At 40.3% G+C, this 17,037-nt stretch overlaps 1 protein-coding gene across 3 annotated transcripts in view; it reads right to left on the bottom strand.

The window, feature by feature from the left end:
• NCOA5 (nuclear receptor coactivator 5) overlaps positions 1 to 16,770 on the bottom strand; it is a 31,238-nt gene extending 14,468 nt beyond the window's left edge. Inside the window, exons 1-2 of one of the 3 annotated variants that reach the window (XM_082430204.1) lie at positions 15,432 to 16,770; positions 3,812 to 3,878 (exon numbers count right to left, since the gene is read on the bottom strand). In XM_082430204.1, the coding sequence (XP_082286330.1) occupies positions 3,812 to 3,849 (38 nt within the window). In that variant the 5' untranslated portion in view covers positions 3,850 to 3,878; positions 15,432 to 16,770. The remainder of the gene's footprint in view (positions 1 to 3,811; positions 3,879 to 15,431) is intronic. The other 2 variants (XM_082430206.1, XM_082430205.1) reach the window with 2 other exon arrangements.
• Positions 16,771 to 17,037: the final 267 nt, after the last annotated feature.

Genomic DNA, 17,037 nt, shown 5'->3' with positions numbered 1-17,037 from the left:
CAAAGGAATTAACACTGTGGATACACAGAAATCACCTCGGGCTACATAAGGAACTTGTCTACAGTTAGGTTATTTCTTTTCTTTTTTAAAGAACTGAAATATAGTTGATGATGTCTAGGTTATTTTTGATGAACCAATCCTTGACGATTTTCACCAAAGAGGCACCAGGCCTAACATCCTTCACGAATACATAGGGAAATTCTCTGCAGAGTTCTTGATGTAGACAAGTTAATTCTATTTGCTTTTTTTCAGGTCATGTAGGAAGGTTTAGGAAATGCAGAGTCTCACTTGGAGGCCACGTCTGCATAAGGATATATTCCAGAACTGGATTGCCGAAGTGTTGAGCTGAAGATGAAAACTGAGAACTGAGGTACGACTAGAATCATGGTCCAGTCTCTGAGGAAGGTAAGGACTGATGCCTAGCACCAATGCTAGACAAGCTGCATGGTAACTATACAATGTACTCAATGCATACAATGGAGTCCAGTGAAGTGGTCCAAGGATTAAATGATGAGAATTCAGGCTGAAATCTGATCCAGAGCAGGGATCCCTGATGGAGAATTTTGTGCTTGGCTGGGCCAATATTGTCAGAACCACATTCTGACACAGCTGGAGTCATCAGGGAGGCATATTACTGAACGGAGAGCAAAGCCAGCAAAACCGTGGCTTACAGAGACATTTGAAGAGGTGATAATCCTGTGAAAATTCCCAAAGATACTGAGGTGTTTTGACACTCAAGGTTAAAGTCCAGCAAAACAAGATGTTACAAAAGTCCTGCCAACATGCTTAAAAACAATTCTCTTATTAAAAGTAGCAACACTGAAGACACAGAGTTACAACTTAAGGGAAATGTTTGCTATAGGTAGTGGGTTTTTTTCCTGTGAATAATGCATTTCCTTATGCCTGGGGGCATATAAAATGATTAGGGTTGCCAAATGAAGGCAGTTGGATTGTTGTCAACATACTGCTTCACTTGGAATTATCTCAAGGTTCTGACTGGAAGCACGCACCCAAAAAGACAGTGCTATCCAGTGTTCACCCTCAGAGAAATGATTAGCCCCTTCCAGACTAACCACACACCTTGCCTACTTACTGTATTTTATTTCTACCCTATTGGTATATCTTAAGAGATAATACGTGATCAGGGCAATGATCAAAATGTTAGTGTTCTATTCTGAATACAATGTTCAATTTATCTGGCTTTAAGGTTTGAAAATTTTTATTTTTATTAAATGTAAAGAAACCTGGGACTCTGCTTAGATTTTTAGATGGGGCCCAGAAAAGATTTTACTAGATGTGAACATCCTCTTCCCCGAACCTTACTAAGCATGACTATATGAAACTTAATCATGGTAAACAACATGTTGAGGAATCCAGTTAGGGACTATCACCAAGGAAGACTGATTCTTAACGGAATTTGAATTAGCCTAGCTGTCCCTCCTATTGATTGTAAATAAAGCGGGAAGCCACAGCCCTATCCACATCCCAAACAACCTCATTTTAGAACTTATTTCTGAGGAAGATGATATATTAAAAGGTATATAAAAGTAACGTGTATTTATATTTGTAAATCTGGTAAGGAGAACATTTTAAAAGGCCCCCTCCAATGTTGTTTGTATGTTTTTCCTTGGGGGGAGTATTAAAAGAAGAAAAAAAGCATAAAAATATTTCTTCTATTACAGATGAAATTATGGAGTGGCATTTTAGGTTGGGATGAAATTAATCTTTTAAATTTAATGCAATTTAAAATATAAATTGCCCTGGCAATGGCTATATTGGATTCCAACCAGGTGAGTTGGTTATTTCCCCTACATTGCCAATGTAGGTTGAATACCTACAATCAACTGGAAATGTTAAAAGCATCTGGTTAGGTATATTGTTAATGGAATGACATAAAATATTCTTCTCAATCCATAGCACAAATGGGAACTACTCTGTATTCTGCGATGTGCACCCCCCCCCTTTTTTGCCTGTGGAAACACACCAACATTACCTAGAGATCATAAGCATCATGGGGACAACAGAGAGGAGGAGGATTTTACTAGTGGAGTTTTATAGTGACCAACTCCACACTCCTGGGAAGCTACCTACTTCAGAAACACACACATTAGAGCTCCTTAGAAATTAGATGTACACCGTATCTCCTTTCAAGTCATTTTGCAACCACAACTTCCAGTGGAGCCCCGTATTTCTGACCAATAGATGCAAACTCTTAGCCACCTGTATTCCATGTTTATTGGGGCAACAAGGAGCAACACAGAAGGGACTGCCCAACATCTGCAGCATGGTTAGATGCAGCACAACGGAAGCAGACATTATATGGATTTGCTGAAGTTCTACAGGATTCGTTTATGTTCTTTAGCATACCCACACATACACACAAAATGAATCAATACAGTATATACCTGCAAGCTGCAGGTGTTCCTTATGGTGTTAGAGAGAACAAACAGAATACCAATGTATATGCTCATTTCTGCAGTGAAACCAATGGATGACCAGGGTATCCACCTAACAGCTGTAGTGTAGCTATAGTTGTGGTGTCAGACTCAACTCCTCTGTGCAGGCAGAGTGCTCAAAGAATCTTACTAAAATCAGCAGCATTACTTTGCCTCTAGGGTCTGCTTGAACTCTGCAGAACAGACACATGTAATTTAATCCTGGTAGCTTAGAAAATATCCTTACATCCAAGTGGGTGCATATACACCAAACACACAGCAGCCATTCCTTCCTATAAGTAGGTAACAAACTATAGGTGTTTTTGTTCCAAAGCAGGACAGCTGTATGTTATGTGTAAATGCCCAGCTAGTTGGTATATCCCTAAGTGACCTGTGGAGCTACCAGTACAGACTAGGATTCATTGTACTCAGCAGTGTTCAGTTTATCACATGAAATGTAGTTTACTGTGGTATATAGTTTAGGTACATAGTTTACTGCAGAAAACTGGCGTTTTACTTAGCGGAAAAGGCAAAACCCATACTGAATATCCACTTGGACCATGAAGAGACACTAGATATGAGATATATATGTCTGCATTCCACACAAAACCGCACACACTACATCCACTTGTGTGCTGTTTACGGAGCCAGACAGTTTGAATACAATATTCTCATCTTTGGTATAAATGGTAACGTTAATAAGGCTCTTCTTTAAGAGAAGGGACCAATTTAATGCACATCTTGAGGATACACATCAGGACTACCTCTTTTGTAAACAGTGGAAGAACATCTGGGGAAATGCCTTTTATTTCCAGGAAAGCTAAGAAAAAGGGAGACTTCTGAGAGGTGGGGTGTTTTTCCCTTTTTATTTCCCCTCGATAGGTAACCCAAGCATGCGAGCACACAGGGGATCTGCAGCACAGGCACAGTAGCAATCTCTCAAGCAGCACTTTCTGTAAACCTGGGTTAACATCTGGACCAGCAGCCATTTGGAATGAAGAGTCGAATCTCTGCTGCCTGCTGCAGTGCAGCGCAGCACACACCAACGACCCTCGGGCACTCCTCCTGCTGTGGAGGCTCCCATTGACACGTGAGCTGCGGACAGACAGAGGTTTATCCTCTTCCAATCGCCTGCAACTTATGTTGCAAGCTGAACTTGCTGGGTTTGTCACGGAAAACACAAAGCTTCCTCTGCATCTCCTGATGTAAGTTTTAAAAAAGCAGCAAGGCCCTTCACACAAGGTTCATGTTCTTATTGTTTGCTTGAGCGTTTCTGATTTGTTGGGGGGAAGAAAAGACCCTTGATGTACGAAGTTGGGCTTAACTCCCCAGAGCCCAACTCTCCCAAGGTAACTCACTGCTTCAGGGTACTTTACCTTCGTGTGGGGCTGGGTCTTGATGGAGCCGTATTCATATTTCTTCTTTCCGCTGCCTTATTAATATCTGAAAAGAATAATCAACCCATCTGTTCAATGCTACGGAATAAAAACAAGATCATCAGCACATTTCAAATGAAAGCAACAACAAAAAAACTACAATGACAACCAGATGGTGTAAGAAAATCCATTCAGCAGACGCACAGTCACTTGGGCAATTTTTATTAAGTTATGGCAGTACATTGTCATGGCTTCGTAGGGAATGTCCCTCAGTTTTCTAGCTAACACGTAATTTGTGTAAAACTGATTATGTCAATGCTTTAACACTATGCCAAGCCTAAACCTAACAACTGCCCCCTCTGAAAGGGGAAAAGGTTGTCTTCTAAACTCTTGGAGAACCAGCTGTAAGATTCTTTTTTGAGGGAGGAGAAAGGAAGAAAGAGAATTAAAAAAAAAAAAAAAGAAAGAGCAAAGGCAAATAGTTCCATTTTATGCTATAAAGAAGTAATGGCTGGAATCCACTGTCTTAAAACTTCGAATATTCCATGAAGCAGGGCCTCCTTTTAGTTTGCCTTGTGTTGCATTCCACTGGATAGAATCTTCCAGGATGAGATGTAGGAAAGAAATTTATTATTTTCTAAACAAAGTATATGACATGTTAACATCTATAACCCTCATAGTTAACATCTATAACCCTCATAGATAAGTACCTAAGAATAAAAACTGGCACTTGGTATAGTAAGGTTAGGTAACAAAATACTCATCGTAAGTTTTCGTTACAGAAGCCTAGCATACACAACCAGATAAAGAACAGTGGAAACATACAAACTTACAGAAAGCCAATTTGTGCACTTAAAGCCTCCCTGCTAAAAACAAAACAAACCTGCTCTGCAAAAACTGAATAATAAAAACACCATTATGTAAGTAAGAACTGATGAAGTATCTAAAATACCAATCCATGCCCAAAGATAACACCTGACAATTTTTATATGCCTTAAACATAAATAAGTACATTAAAGATTTCATACTTTAGTAAATGGAGAAATAAAACTGCTTTCTGCTGCAGTGTAATTTTATTCCCCTTGTTCCATATTAAGCAGTTAACAGTGTATCTAATGACATTAAATGGTATTAAGCACTTACACAGAGTGCTTTAAAACAGTAATTATGTGTTTGAAAAATTCTAACCAGAATCTTATCATGTGAAAGACCACAGTAATAACAAAACGTAAGAGGTCTTGTATAGCCTTTACCCTGCTATGTTGTCAACTTTTGAGTTCCTGTTCAAGCGAGAATGATCTTCAATTCCATTTTAAGTCAAAGTCCATTATCTTTAGGAGAATGGCTTTTGACCAAACTGAAGGTAACAAAATACGTTCTCTAAAGGACTTGGCCAGTAATACCTGACCATGGGTTTGGTACTGCATGTCACAAGTTACAATCCTTAAAGTTCACTAAGGCCTGAATTACATGTTGTATAATGACATGTCTTACAGGGAGTATCTAGTTCCTTTTATATGTAATTGTGAAGAGTATCAGTTCAGGTTTAGAAGGGCCTACTGACCTAGTCTGCTCACTTACTTTGTACTGCTTTCTAATATACGGCAACTATGATTCAGAGACAAATGTAATGTCTTTATTTAAGTAGTTTTCAAAGTATCTCTGGAATACATGGGGAGTGGTGTTAGTGGTGTGCAGATTCTTTTAAACAGGTACCATAGGGACTTCCCTAGTGGCACAGTGGATAAGACTCCACACTCCAGATGCAAGAGGACTGGGTTCAATCTCTAGTCAGGGAACTAGATCCCACATGCATGCCGCAACTAAAAGTTTGCATGCCACAACTAAGGAGCCCACGAGCCGCAACTAAGGAGCCTGCCTGCCGCAACTAAGGAGCCCACTTGCCACAACTAAGACCTGGAGCAACCAAATAGCTATTTTAAAATAAATAAATAAATAAATAGGTACCATATTTCCCAGCAGGATTCCATGTATTATTAAATGGCCTTGTGAATGAAGAAAACTCACCTAAACATTGACTTGACCTGGCAAATGTTTAGGTGACAGTATGGAACATATGGTACTACTCTAATTGGTGTCTATAAATACTATATAATTTTGCCCTCATCATATGAAAAGGACTACTATATTGTATAATTATATCCAATTCTGTGAGGGCCATTATATATAGGACTGGGGAGACCAAAGTAGTCACGTACCATACACCTCTGGAGCAAAACTGGTTCCAGTTAGAATGAATGAGGTACATATTTTCCTTTGAAGTTGGTGAAATTTTTTTGCAATCATTTGAAAGATTTAAAAATTCAAGATTATATCTTTAAACGATTCTGATTGTAATTTGCCTCCTAGTATCTATTTTCATGGAGTAGTCCAAAGGAATTATATTTGGATGGTGTGGCTTATGTTTCTTTTGCAAAAAAGAAAATTCTTAGACTATTTTCTTAATTTTAGGAGTTAGCAAACTTTTAGTGTGGTATGTCAAGTGTTTGTTTATTCATTCCTCTTTAAGAGTTCCTTAAACCTCCACCTTGAGTAAGATATGGAGAAAATGAGACCTGGAAAATTTTGATAGTCTCATTGCCATCTAAGAGGACTCACTGTTCAGGTTAGGGTAGAGGTGGAGAGGTTTTCAGTGAGAGTTATGAAAAACTATCATCACCACCAATTCCCATACAGAAAAAATCTTAACATATGTGCACACAGAACTTTTGGAAAACCTAGGAGTTCAGAAATACAGGAAGACTACAGAAGCTACCAAAAGTGGAAATAACTTCAGGGAGCTTATCATGGTACAGCAAAGATTTAAAGAATCAGAAAAAAAAACCTTGCCCCATCCCAATTTTCTGTCACACAATTTGAAAACTCATCAATTGGAGGTTCATTTGAACAAGTTTCTCTCTGAAAATGCAAATACTGGGACTGGTAAAGGAGGCTTTTGTATTAATTAGTTGAATTAGATTATTTTATTTCTTAATCCTTACTGAGATACATAATCTACACCAAGGAAACAGAAATATTAATATAAAGGAGAAGGGAAAACAGATGGAAAGACAATTTGGGAATCTTTCTGGACATTAGGTGGGAAACAAAATTGGAGAGAATATAATTAACAAGAGGGCAGTAGTAACTTAAGAGTCTCCAAGGAGAGGTGGAATGCCTCCTCCGCATATAAAAGGGAAGAAATGGTGCTTCTTTTCCCTCCTGCTTTATTTTATCCGGGCCAACTCAGTCTCTTAGTGTCTCTTCCACCTCAGTTTGGTTGGTAGTTCTATACTTTGTCAATTTATTAGCAATGTGAATGCCATTCAAAATCACCATCACCACAAGGTGCTTAACTTTCACCTGAATATCTATGATTTCCAAGGGGTGAAAACAGTTAAAAGTACTACTCAGGTAAGAATTTTTAGACAAGAAAAACAGCATCAATTGAAGGGATTTACATAAAAGGAAAAAATGGGAAAAAAATCTGGAAAACATAATGTTATACAGGAAGTGGCAGAGCTATTTTAAATCACAAAAGAATGGGGTAAAGAACTCCCAAAGGAAGACACAATGCCTAATCTACAACTTTATTTTAGATTAATATGCCAGACAGGGTTCACACAGTGGTTCTTAGATATGTTATAAATAAAAATGCATGTTTCATTCATAGTATCAGAAACTGCTTTGCTCTATTTTTTTTTTTAATTTATTTACTTTTGGCTGCATTGTTGCGGCACACGGGCTTCTCATTGCAGTGGCTTCTCTTGTTGCGGAGCACGTGCTCTAGGTGCGCAGGCTTCGGTAGTTGTGGCACGTGGGCTCAGCAGTTGTGGCACGCGGGCTCTAGAGCACAACAGCCTCAGTAGTTGTGGCGCACGGGCTTAGTTGCTCCGCTACATGTGGGATCTTCCTGGCCCAGGGCTCAAACCTGTGTCCCCTGCACTGGCAGGCGGACTCTTAACCACTGTGCCAACAGGGAAGCCCCATGCTCTATTTTTTAATTGTATCACTGTAAAATAATTCTTTTCACCTTAAAACCAATTTTTATACTTCAAAGACTATCACAATGGAGAACAGTGAGAACAACTCTAAACAAGTGCATTTTGAACCACAACATTTGACAGTACCACTACTGGTTGAAATAACCCAGAAGCCTACACAATTTCTTTTTTTTTCTCTTCTTTTTTTTTTGGCTGCGCCGCAGGGCTTGCAGGATCTTAGTTCCCTGACTAGGGATCGAACCCAGGCCCCCTGCAGTGGAAGCACAGAGTCCTAACCACTGGACCGCCAGAGAATTCACTACAATTTCAGTAAGTGATTACAAATGAAATACAGCTTGCCAAAAGGTCTAGTTGAAAACCAACCAACAATCACGAATTATTAAATTGGAGATACATGATGACAAAGATGATGCTACTTGGAAAACCATACTGATGAGACAGCGGATATCACACAGTAACTCCTAAAATTGGGAAGGGAAAGGACAGGACTTCTCATTGAAACTATATTTATGAAGATGACTTTGATGATACATTGTAACATCAGGGATATTATAATGAGTTATACTGTAAAGAGTCAGGGATAAGAGAATGCCCTGCTTGCTGTTTCTAAATCAATCCTTTAAGCTCACTTTGAAAACTACACATTCCCTCATATTTGATTATCTCTTTCAATTTCTAATTAAAATAATTATTATGTCCTTAACGGTATTAGAATATTATTCCAGGGAACAGGAATGGGGGAAAGAGCCTGTATAAGAACATTATGTGCATTATCTCATGCAATCCTTTCTACAACTCTTGGGAGTTAAGTACTATTACGATCTCTATTTTGTGAATGAGGAAATTCGAAGTTTAGAGAAATTAAGTGACTTAGCTGAGGTCACAAGATGATCAAAAGGCAGAGCTAGAACTCAAAACCAGGTGTGTCTGACACTAAAGTGCTTAAACATGTTATGCTGACTCCAACAGGGAGTAGAAAGACCTATTTCCATTCTGAATACTGGCGAGGACTCCCTGATCAAATGCTGATGGAATCTGGAAAAGGCACAGTCTATGCTGATCACTGCAATGTGTAAGTGCCCCAGACACTCAATAGGATAGGACCTACTTATTCAATTACAACTTCGATTTCTATCACCTCAAACCACAATGTTTCTGGCTTTTGCTACTGACGTTCTATTCACTTCAACCCCTCAGACAAAAATTCTCTGTCAACATTTAATTTTCGGCCCTTTTGACTTCTTTTGATAAAAGAACACTTGGCTGGGATCAGCAAATCTGAGTTCTAGTCCTACTTTGGGGGGGTAGGGGTGGATTTAGTCAAGTCACTTAATTTCTCTGAACCTGATAAAGTGGATATTCTACCTGTATTAGTTATATTGATTCAAGATTATCAGCTAAGAGAAAAAGCTCACTAATTTGGACTGACAAAGGTTGAGCTAATCTAAACTACTAAAAAAGTTGTACCGACAAAAAATTCAAAATACAGGTTTATTTAAAACAGGTAAAATTTCAGTAAACTGTACAAGTAGAGATCCTTAGAAAACTAATGAACTTAAAAAGTACAGTACATCAAATGCTTCTATACATACCACGTGTCACACTCTATACTAGGTCTTAAGACATACGGAAACAACAAGGCTAAAGTCTCTGCCTTAAAGGAGTTCACTGCTTAATAAAGGAGAGAAGCACATGTATATAGATAATCACAATATAATTTAAAGTGGGATTGTGGCAGAGATAATGAAGGCCTAACTATGTTTATGTGTGTGGCAGGGCAGAGAGAAGACTGGGAGGAACAGGGGGCAAGAGAGAGGTGGAGGAGGTGGGAAGGCCTAAAAGTAACATTTCAACTGAGTCCTGAAGAATGAGTAGAAGTTTACCAGAAAGAGAGAAGTCACTGCAGCACATGCAAAGGGAAAGGAGTGGTGTGAAGGACATAAGTTAGAAATACCGTAGGAGTTTAATGTAGGGGATGGGAGGATAGGAGCAGGAAAAGAGAGGAATTACAGATGCAAGCCAGAGTAGACTAGATAACAAAAAACTTTGCCATGGCAAAGGAAGAAATTGGTGGCAAGAGGGCCTGTTAGGAGGCTATGAACTGAACTACCATAAACAGAGTTTCAGTGAAGCCAAATTAATGAAGGTTTACTGTATGTATATTCAAAAAAAGAATGTATTTAAACCTCAGACATTCAAAATACTGCCCATTATAATCATGTCCTTCAAGGATCATTGGTTTGACACTGAAGGGACGATGTGGGAGAAAAATATTTAAAACGTTATGATTTCACCTTCAATAAAGGGATATAAAATGAACTGATGGCCAGAGGAATCAGTATTTAATATCAACAATCCACTGATTAGGAAGAAACAAACAACAAACCACTCTTCCTCATTTTTTTCTAATATCGTAAAAAAAAAATCTAATTGTGATAAAAAACACATCATATACATTTATCATCTTAACCATTTTTAAGTGTACGGTTCAGTATTGTTACGCATATTCACACTGTTGTGCAACAGGTCTCCAGAACTTCTTCATCTTGCAAAACGAACTCTCTTATACCCATTAAACAACTCCTCACCCTCTCCCTCCGTTTATATATATATTCTTTTCATTCTCCACATCACATTTCTTTAATGAAAATACATCAGCGCCACCTGAGAAGATGTTTAAAAATCAGATTCCTAGACCCCTTCTCAAACTTTTAGAATCTGAGGATGAAGCCTAGGAATCTGCATTTTAACAAGTTTCTCAGGTGATCTTTGGCAGGTATTTGGGAACTACGGTACTACTCTATTATCTATTTATCCCTGTAGTTTATGCATAACATATAATTAGGTTCTCCATTTAGAAACCCTTCTAAACTCCTGTGTTCAAGGGGAAATAGCTCATAAACATGTTACAAAGAACATCTCACAATGGCTAAAATCTGTAAAAATACAATCCCTGAAAACAGTATAGAAAGTATAATCACATAGCAACCTCCAAAGGAAATGGGATCAACCCAAGTTTCCATAGTGCTAAAGGTAATAATTATAATATCCAATTATAAGGTCAGTGCCTCCTCCTCCCACAAGGAGTGTGCAGTCCATCACTTCCCTTCAATTTCATCTGATCATTTAAAAAGTATCCTGAAAATTTAAGCTTCTTTTTCCGATCCTGTAGTTATAAACTGGCAGGAAAAATATTAACCACCAAGCTTGCCACTTTTAAATAGCATGTTATCCACTTCTTTGGCTAAAAAAGGTCAAACTACCCATTAAAGTTCTCTCTAAATTCTGCAAACTAGAGCTGTCAGTATAGTTTTGCTGGCAGGGGCTAGAACTTCTGAGGCATTTTGTTTTCACATCTAAATGCAACAAACAGAAAAATGGACACATACATATAATTTCACATTCACACTAATACAAGCAAAGTGAAGCAAATCTAAAGTTATTAAGCAGACCATGCAATCTTGGTAGGTATGCTTTCTTCTCAATAAGGTGAAAGCATCTGACTGATGTGAATGGAAGGGATTAAAATATTGAAAACTCCAGACATTGTAACTATTCTTCTTACCTCTAGTTCAAACTATGAAGCCAAAAAACATTTTACAGTTAAAATGTCTCTCTTAAAACAAATGCATTAACGGAAACTCAACCATAAACCAGAGCTGTCAATTCCCATTAGTAATCTTATACAAATAGATTAGTACTAGAATCCGCTTCAACCTTCCATTTCCAGTGAAAGCTCATTTTCTAAAGTCCTAAATCGGGGGTTCTCAAAACTTTAATGTACATAAAAACTGCATGGGTGGCTTCTGAAAGGCAGATTCTCCAGCTTCCTCTTCCAAAGATCGGTCAGTTAGGAGTTGGGGTGGGGAGCTGCAGCCAAGAATCTGTATTTCCAAAAAGCTGTTCTAGTGACTCTGATGCTGTCCTAATGTAAGTTTACCAAAGGCTGCAAAAAAGTTCAATTATATATTTATAACTCTAAGTTGTAAAATTGAGTGAAAGTCATGTTTTTCCTATTTTTTTCTTTTGGATATCAAAAGTAATTTCTGAATAGAGATTAAAAATAAATTTCTGGTATCATCTCTGACCCTAAATACTTGTTATTACTATCTCAATCTCCAACTGCATGATTAAATATGCAACTTGAAGCCAAAGTACTTATAATTCAAAGTTCTTCAAAGCTTGCCCACTAGCTGCAGGATCAACCTAACCTTCAGTAATTCAATCATTCCAGATCCAAACCAGGGGACCACTCAAGATATTTTTTAGAACTAAAGTTATAAGACACTCCGCTTTATAACTGTTCACTAATGCAACTTAAGTTCCCCTGCTCTTTGCCTAAAGTTGTTGGTCTTTGCATAGGTCAACAATAATGTTGTTCTGAACACGAAATAAAGGGAAAAAAGGCTTATGGTCTGGAAAAGTTCTGATTCTTTGAGGGGAATTATTTTCTTAACATAAAAGTAATTGGTCCAGTTGACCTATTATCTTGTATTTTTTAGTGACAGGATAAAGAATGAAAATGACCATCCCTATAAATACTCGTATTAAAAAGCAGCAGGCATGCTGGTATTATATATTTAGCTGTCAGTATAGTTCATATTTCCCTAATGTACTGCTGCTTCAGACAGTGGCCTTACCCTGATCCTTTCCTTAATGCCTCTCATTAATGAGAATTACAGAGGGTAATTTTCTGTTGGTCACTGCTCTTTTAACTTCTTGATAGTTTACTTCAAGTAACTGAATAGTCTGGACAATGTGTACGCTGTTCACAGGACAAATCTTTTGGCACAAAAAGGCTGATAGAGCTTTAAAAGTATTTGTCTTAAAGACATATGGTAATCATTAGTTAACGGCAAGGTACAGAGAGCAAACCGAGAATAGAAGAAAGAGTGGTCAGTTTGGGGGAACACTACTACCACAGGATGTTCATGGGAGGAGAGCAAGAGAAAGGCATCACCATACCTTCCTCTCTTGGACATCTACGTTGCACATGTTTAGTATATTAAAGCTTCTGAGAAGTTTTGGATTAAGAGCAATGCTTTACCTCAACATTTCCCAATTTTGCTTGACCACAAAATCTTTTACCTTCAATAATTTCTTGAATATGTTCTACTAATATGTTATTTGGGCAAGAAATATAACCTCTCTGAGCCACTGTTTCCTCATATGCAAAAAAGATATAACAATAAGACTGGTCTACCTATCTCACAAGAGGACTGGCAGGAGAAAATGAGTTGGTATTTGTAAACCTGCTTTGTGAATCATAAGCACTGCTGGTTGTATGTTATCATTACCACCAAGAGTAATAGTGAGTGTAGGAATAGATGTTTCATTCCTAGTGTGGAGAGTCAAAAACAAAGAAACAATGTAAACAGAACAGAATAAAATATTAAATATACTTCCTCCAAAGGCTTTCCATTCTTAAAAGCACAACTGAACTCCAACAATTTGCACAATAATAAGCTGTACAAAGGCACTGCCATCTGCAGGCCATAGAGAATGAATGCTTGCAATGGTTATTTAAAATGAAGTTTCAAACCATCAGGTGCTCTTTCTCATCAGACTTCTAAAGCCTTTCCAAAAAATGTTTATTCTTAGCCTTTGAGCACTGGTAGATGAGGCTCCATTTGCTGAAGTTCTGAAACTGACTGGAGTAAAATAAAATTCTCATTTCTTCTCCACACAGGACTGCTGCTTAGAAATGTGAAGAAAATTACCTTAGCCTTCCGTAAATTCTACACTGTGCTCATACAAAGCAATCCCAAGGAATATGGATTTTTTTACACAGCCTTTGAGGGAAAAAAAACCCTTGAACGGCCTATGCTGACTTTTCTCTCAGTGAGTTAAAGTCAATCTACTATCTCACACACAAAAACAGAGCTTATGAACAGACTGCAAATAGGAACAGACGGTTAACTAATGAATAAGTTAATTCACCAATGTCTCCTTCAAAGTGTGGGGTTCAGAGGCGTGTGCCATTGAACAACCTGCGCCTAGAAAAATTCCTTCCACTGGGCCTTCTCCAGTACAGCCTACAAGGAAAATCACTGTTTCTATGTTTTAGGTTAAAAGACTGTCAGAGGTTTCAAAGAATATCTGGAGAGTGACAGATGAGCTAAAAGAAAGGCAAAGAAATCAGAATGAAGGAAGAAACTTATGTCGACATATAGCCAAGTGATCTCCAATATTCACAGCGCAAAGCTTGGGCTTTACTGTTTTGGAAAAGTCAACACCAGAGTTAGTTTTCACACCCAGACTGACTCATACAGAAAACATTAAACCTAGATTTGTCAAAAACCAAATCCATCGGCGTTTGCAGAAACATCTTTTTTGAACTGTCCGGTAGCTACCACACCACGATGCTACAAGAAAACCGAGGAGGCACACCGGGTGCCCTTGAGCGCACAGTCCCTGCAGTTCTCTGGGACTATCCCGCGTTAAGTCAATAACGAGAACAGTTTACAACGAGAAAGCTTACAACATTATTATCCCCGAAGACCCTGGGGCATTTCATGGAATCTGCTATGCCTCAGGGAACAATTCTGTGCACAGAGCTAAACGCAGAAGGACCACAATTAACCCCATACTCCTAGCGCAGCGTTTCCCAGAGCGTGGAACGCAGAATAATTTCAGGAGGAATCAGGACGCACTGTTTATTTTAATACATAAGTATTTATTTCTTTATGAGCATTAGAAAAATAACTGGCTTTCCATCATACGCTTCGTGATTTACGTTTCCACCTTAAACAAATATATTTAAAAAGGAGAAAAAAAAAAGAGTCAGTTTAAAGAAGAAAAAAGTAACATTTGGTAAATAAACAGCAGTACAATGGGTACACGGACATAAAAGTGCAACGCGAGAGACTGAAACAGGGGAAACGCCGTTCTAAAAAAAGCCCCCGGCGGGTCGTCCGGGTTGCGGAAAGTGCCCGGGGTCCAGAGAAAGAGAGCCAGCCGGTTGGGACGCTGGCTCGGTCGCTAGTTGCCAGGGTAACCGCGGGCCCGGTTGCTTTCCCCGTTTTCTGGGCCCGGGTCCGCGTTATAAAACGGGTGTGTGGGGGGAGAGTGTCACATAACAACGAGACGCCTCGAGGATGCTGTCAAGGGGCCGCGAGGCGGGCGGCGGCGATGGGGGACAGAGCGTTCGGTTCGCCGCCCGGCGCCGCGCGCCCAGCGGAACGCCCGGCAAGGCCGGCCACCTCCTCCCAGGTTCGAATCCCGACTGCGCCACCGACTCGCTGAGGACCCGCAGGCGAGCGACTTCACGTTTCGAGAAGGGGGCGCGGGGTGTGCAGCCCTAGCTTACAGAGGAGCCCGGAGGACTATTATCGGCGGGTCGCGCACAGACTGGAGGCGGCAATGCGGCGCCGCCCGCCCGGAGCCCACCTCCGGCCGCCCCGACTGGCCGGGCCTGTGCCCGACGGGAGCCAGAGAAGGCCGCGCCCCGCACCGGGCATGCGCAGCCCCGCGCGCACCCGGAGAGGAGGCGAGGCCGCGGCCGCGCGTCGAGCGGGCCCTCCCGCCTCAGCCTCCCCATCCGGCCCCGGCCCCCCTCACCCGCCTGCCCATCAGCCCCACGCCTCGGCGGACGGCCACCGCTTCCCGGCACTCACCGCTACCAGCGCGGCGGGCTCCCGGCCGCTTCTTCGCCTTAGGCCCGCCGCTGCCGCCTCCGCCTCAGCCCACCTGCCCGCCGTAGGACAAAGGCGCCACCAACCGACCGGCGCGGGCACGAGGCAATGGCGGCCGGGGCGGAGAGTGGGGGCAGAGGGCGCGCACGCAGCGGCAGGCGCGGCAATGTCGCAAGAGCGCGCAGGTTTGCGGCAGGGCTGAGTTGGAGCGTCGATCTCCTTAGCAATGAGGGCGTGGAAGTGGTTCGGGCGGTGGTTGAGAACGCGAGGGGTTGCCTAGTAACGGCGTCCCCGGCTGAGGATGGGTCCCAGGCCTGGTCCCCTCCCCCTAAAGGGCTTCGCCTTTCTTCTGATGTTCAGAGTACTTTCTTTCCTCTCTAACTGTGGAAATAGATCATTTAAATCCTAGAATACCTTGATTTCGTCTTGCATAAAACTCAACACCTATAGATGTGTGTATTGGAGACTAGTATATATATTCCCGTAATCTGCGGATCGCAAGGAACAAAGAGAGCAGAGAGGTAGAGAAAATGTTTTATTTAAATTTACATTTAAAGAGGCTGTGTGTCCTATTAGTTTCACTAACAAGAGGCAAAAGGATTCTGGTGATATAGTCACAGATTATTTTTGAATTATTTATTTCTTTCTGGAATATTCATTCAGTGTCAAAAAGAAATTTCCCAGAATGTAGTTGTTGACCGTGAAGCATGTAAAATGTTGTATTGTTCATTTAATCTGTAGAATATATTTGTCACAGGGAATAGAATTTGCTCACACAATTGTAAATACACTCTATTAATCACACCGATGGCTATGTGAATCAGGTAGGCTTTTTTATTAGTTAGGAAATGCCCCAGACCCCATGGGGTCTAGTTTTTCTCCTTGTGAACAGTTCATGCAAAATAAAAATGGTGGCTGTGAAATTTGTACACTATGGGAAATCAGATTTCTTTGACACCAACTCATATGCTCCCTCCTTCACTAATTTATTCACTGAATGTTTATTATACACCTACTAGGTGGCCCTATGACTTATTATACACCTACTTGCTAGGCACTATCATAAGCAAAGGCAGACCCATCCCTGCTATCTCGGAGATACTGTGCAGTGGAGAGATAGAATTAGGCGAATAATCACACTTGTGTACAAACAAAAATAACTGAAGGAAAGAAATAGGGATCCACTCTTTTGTCTAGTCTTTCTCCTTGTGAATAGTACAGGGTGTGTCTGATGCCTATGAGCAGGTATGTTTGGCCTTCAGATCCTTCCCATAATTCATCATGGCACCTGGGAAAACGGAAGCTGTGTGGTTTTTTCCGCCTCCACTGAGAGGTTCTGAAGGCAGATAGGGACTTCTCCTCCCAGGAATTTCCCCTTTATCCCAGGTTGTTCACTCACTCTAGGTGAGAAGGCTCAGGATTTTGTGGATTCACCTGCTTTCCTGATATCCTTTTCTGGGTCAGGTTAAAAACCACACTGACTCAGTTTAGAATCTTCTGTTTCTTTCCTTGATTACACCTCTTTGATGTTTATGCCATAAAGTTGTACCCTTTTCTTTTTTTAAAAAAAAATTATTTATTTATTTTT

Source organism: Balaenoptera physalus (genome assembly GCF_965194825.1).
Source record: "Balaenoptera physalus genome assembly, chromosome: 16".
NCBI lineage: Eukaryota > Metazoa > Chordata > Mammalia > Artiodactyla > Balaenopteridae > Balaenoptera > Balaenoptera physalus.
Note: the sequence above shows the minus strand (reverse complement) of the source record. Positions and strands in the feature narration are given on the sequence as shown.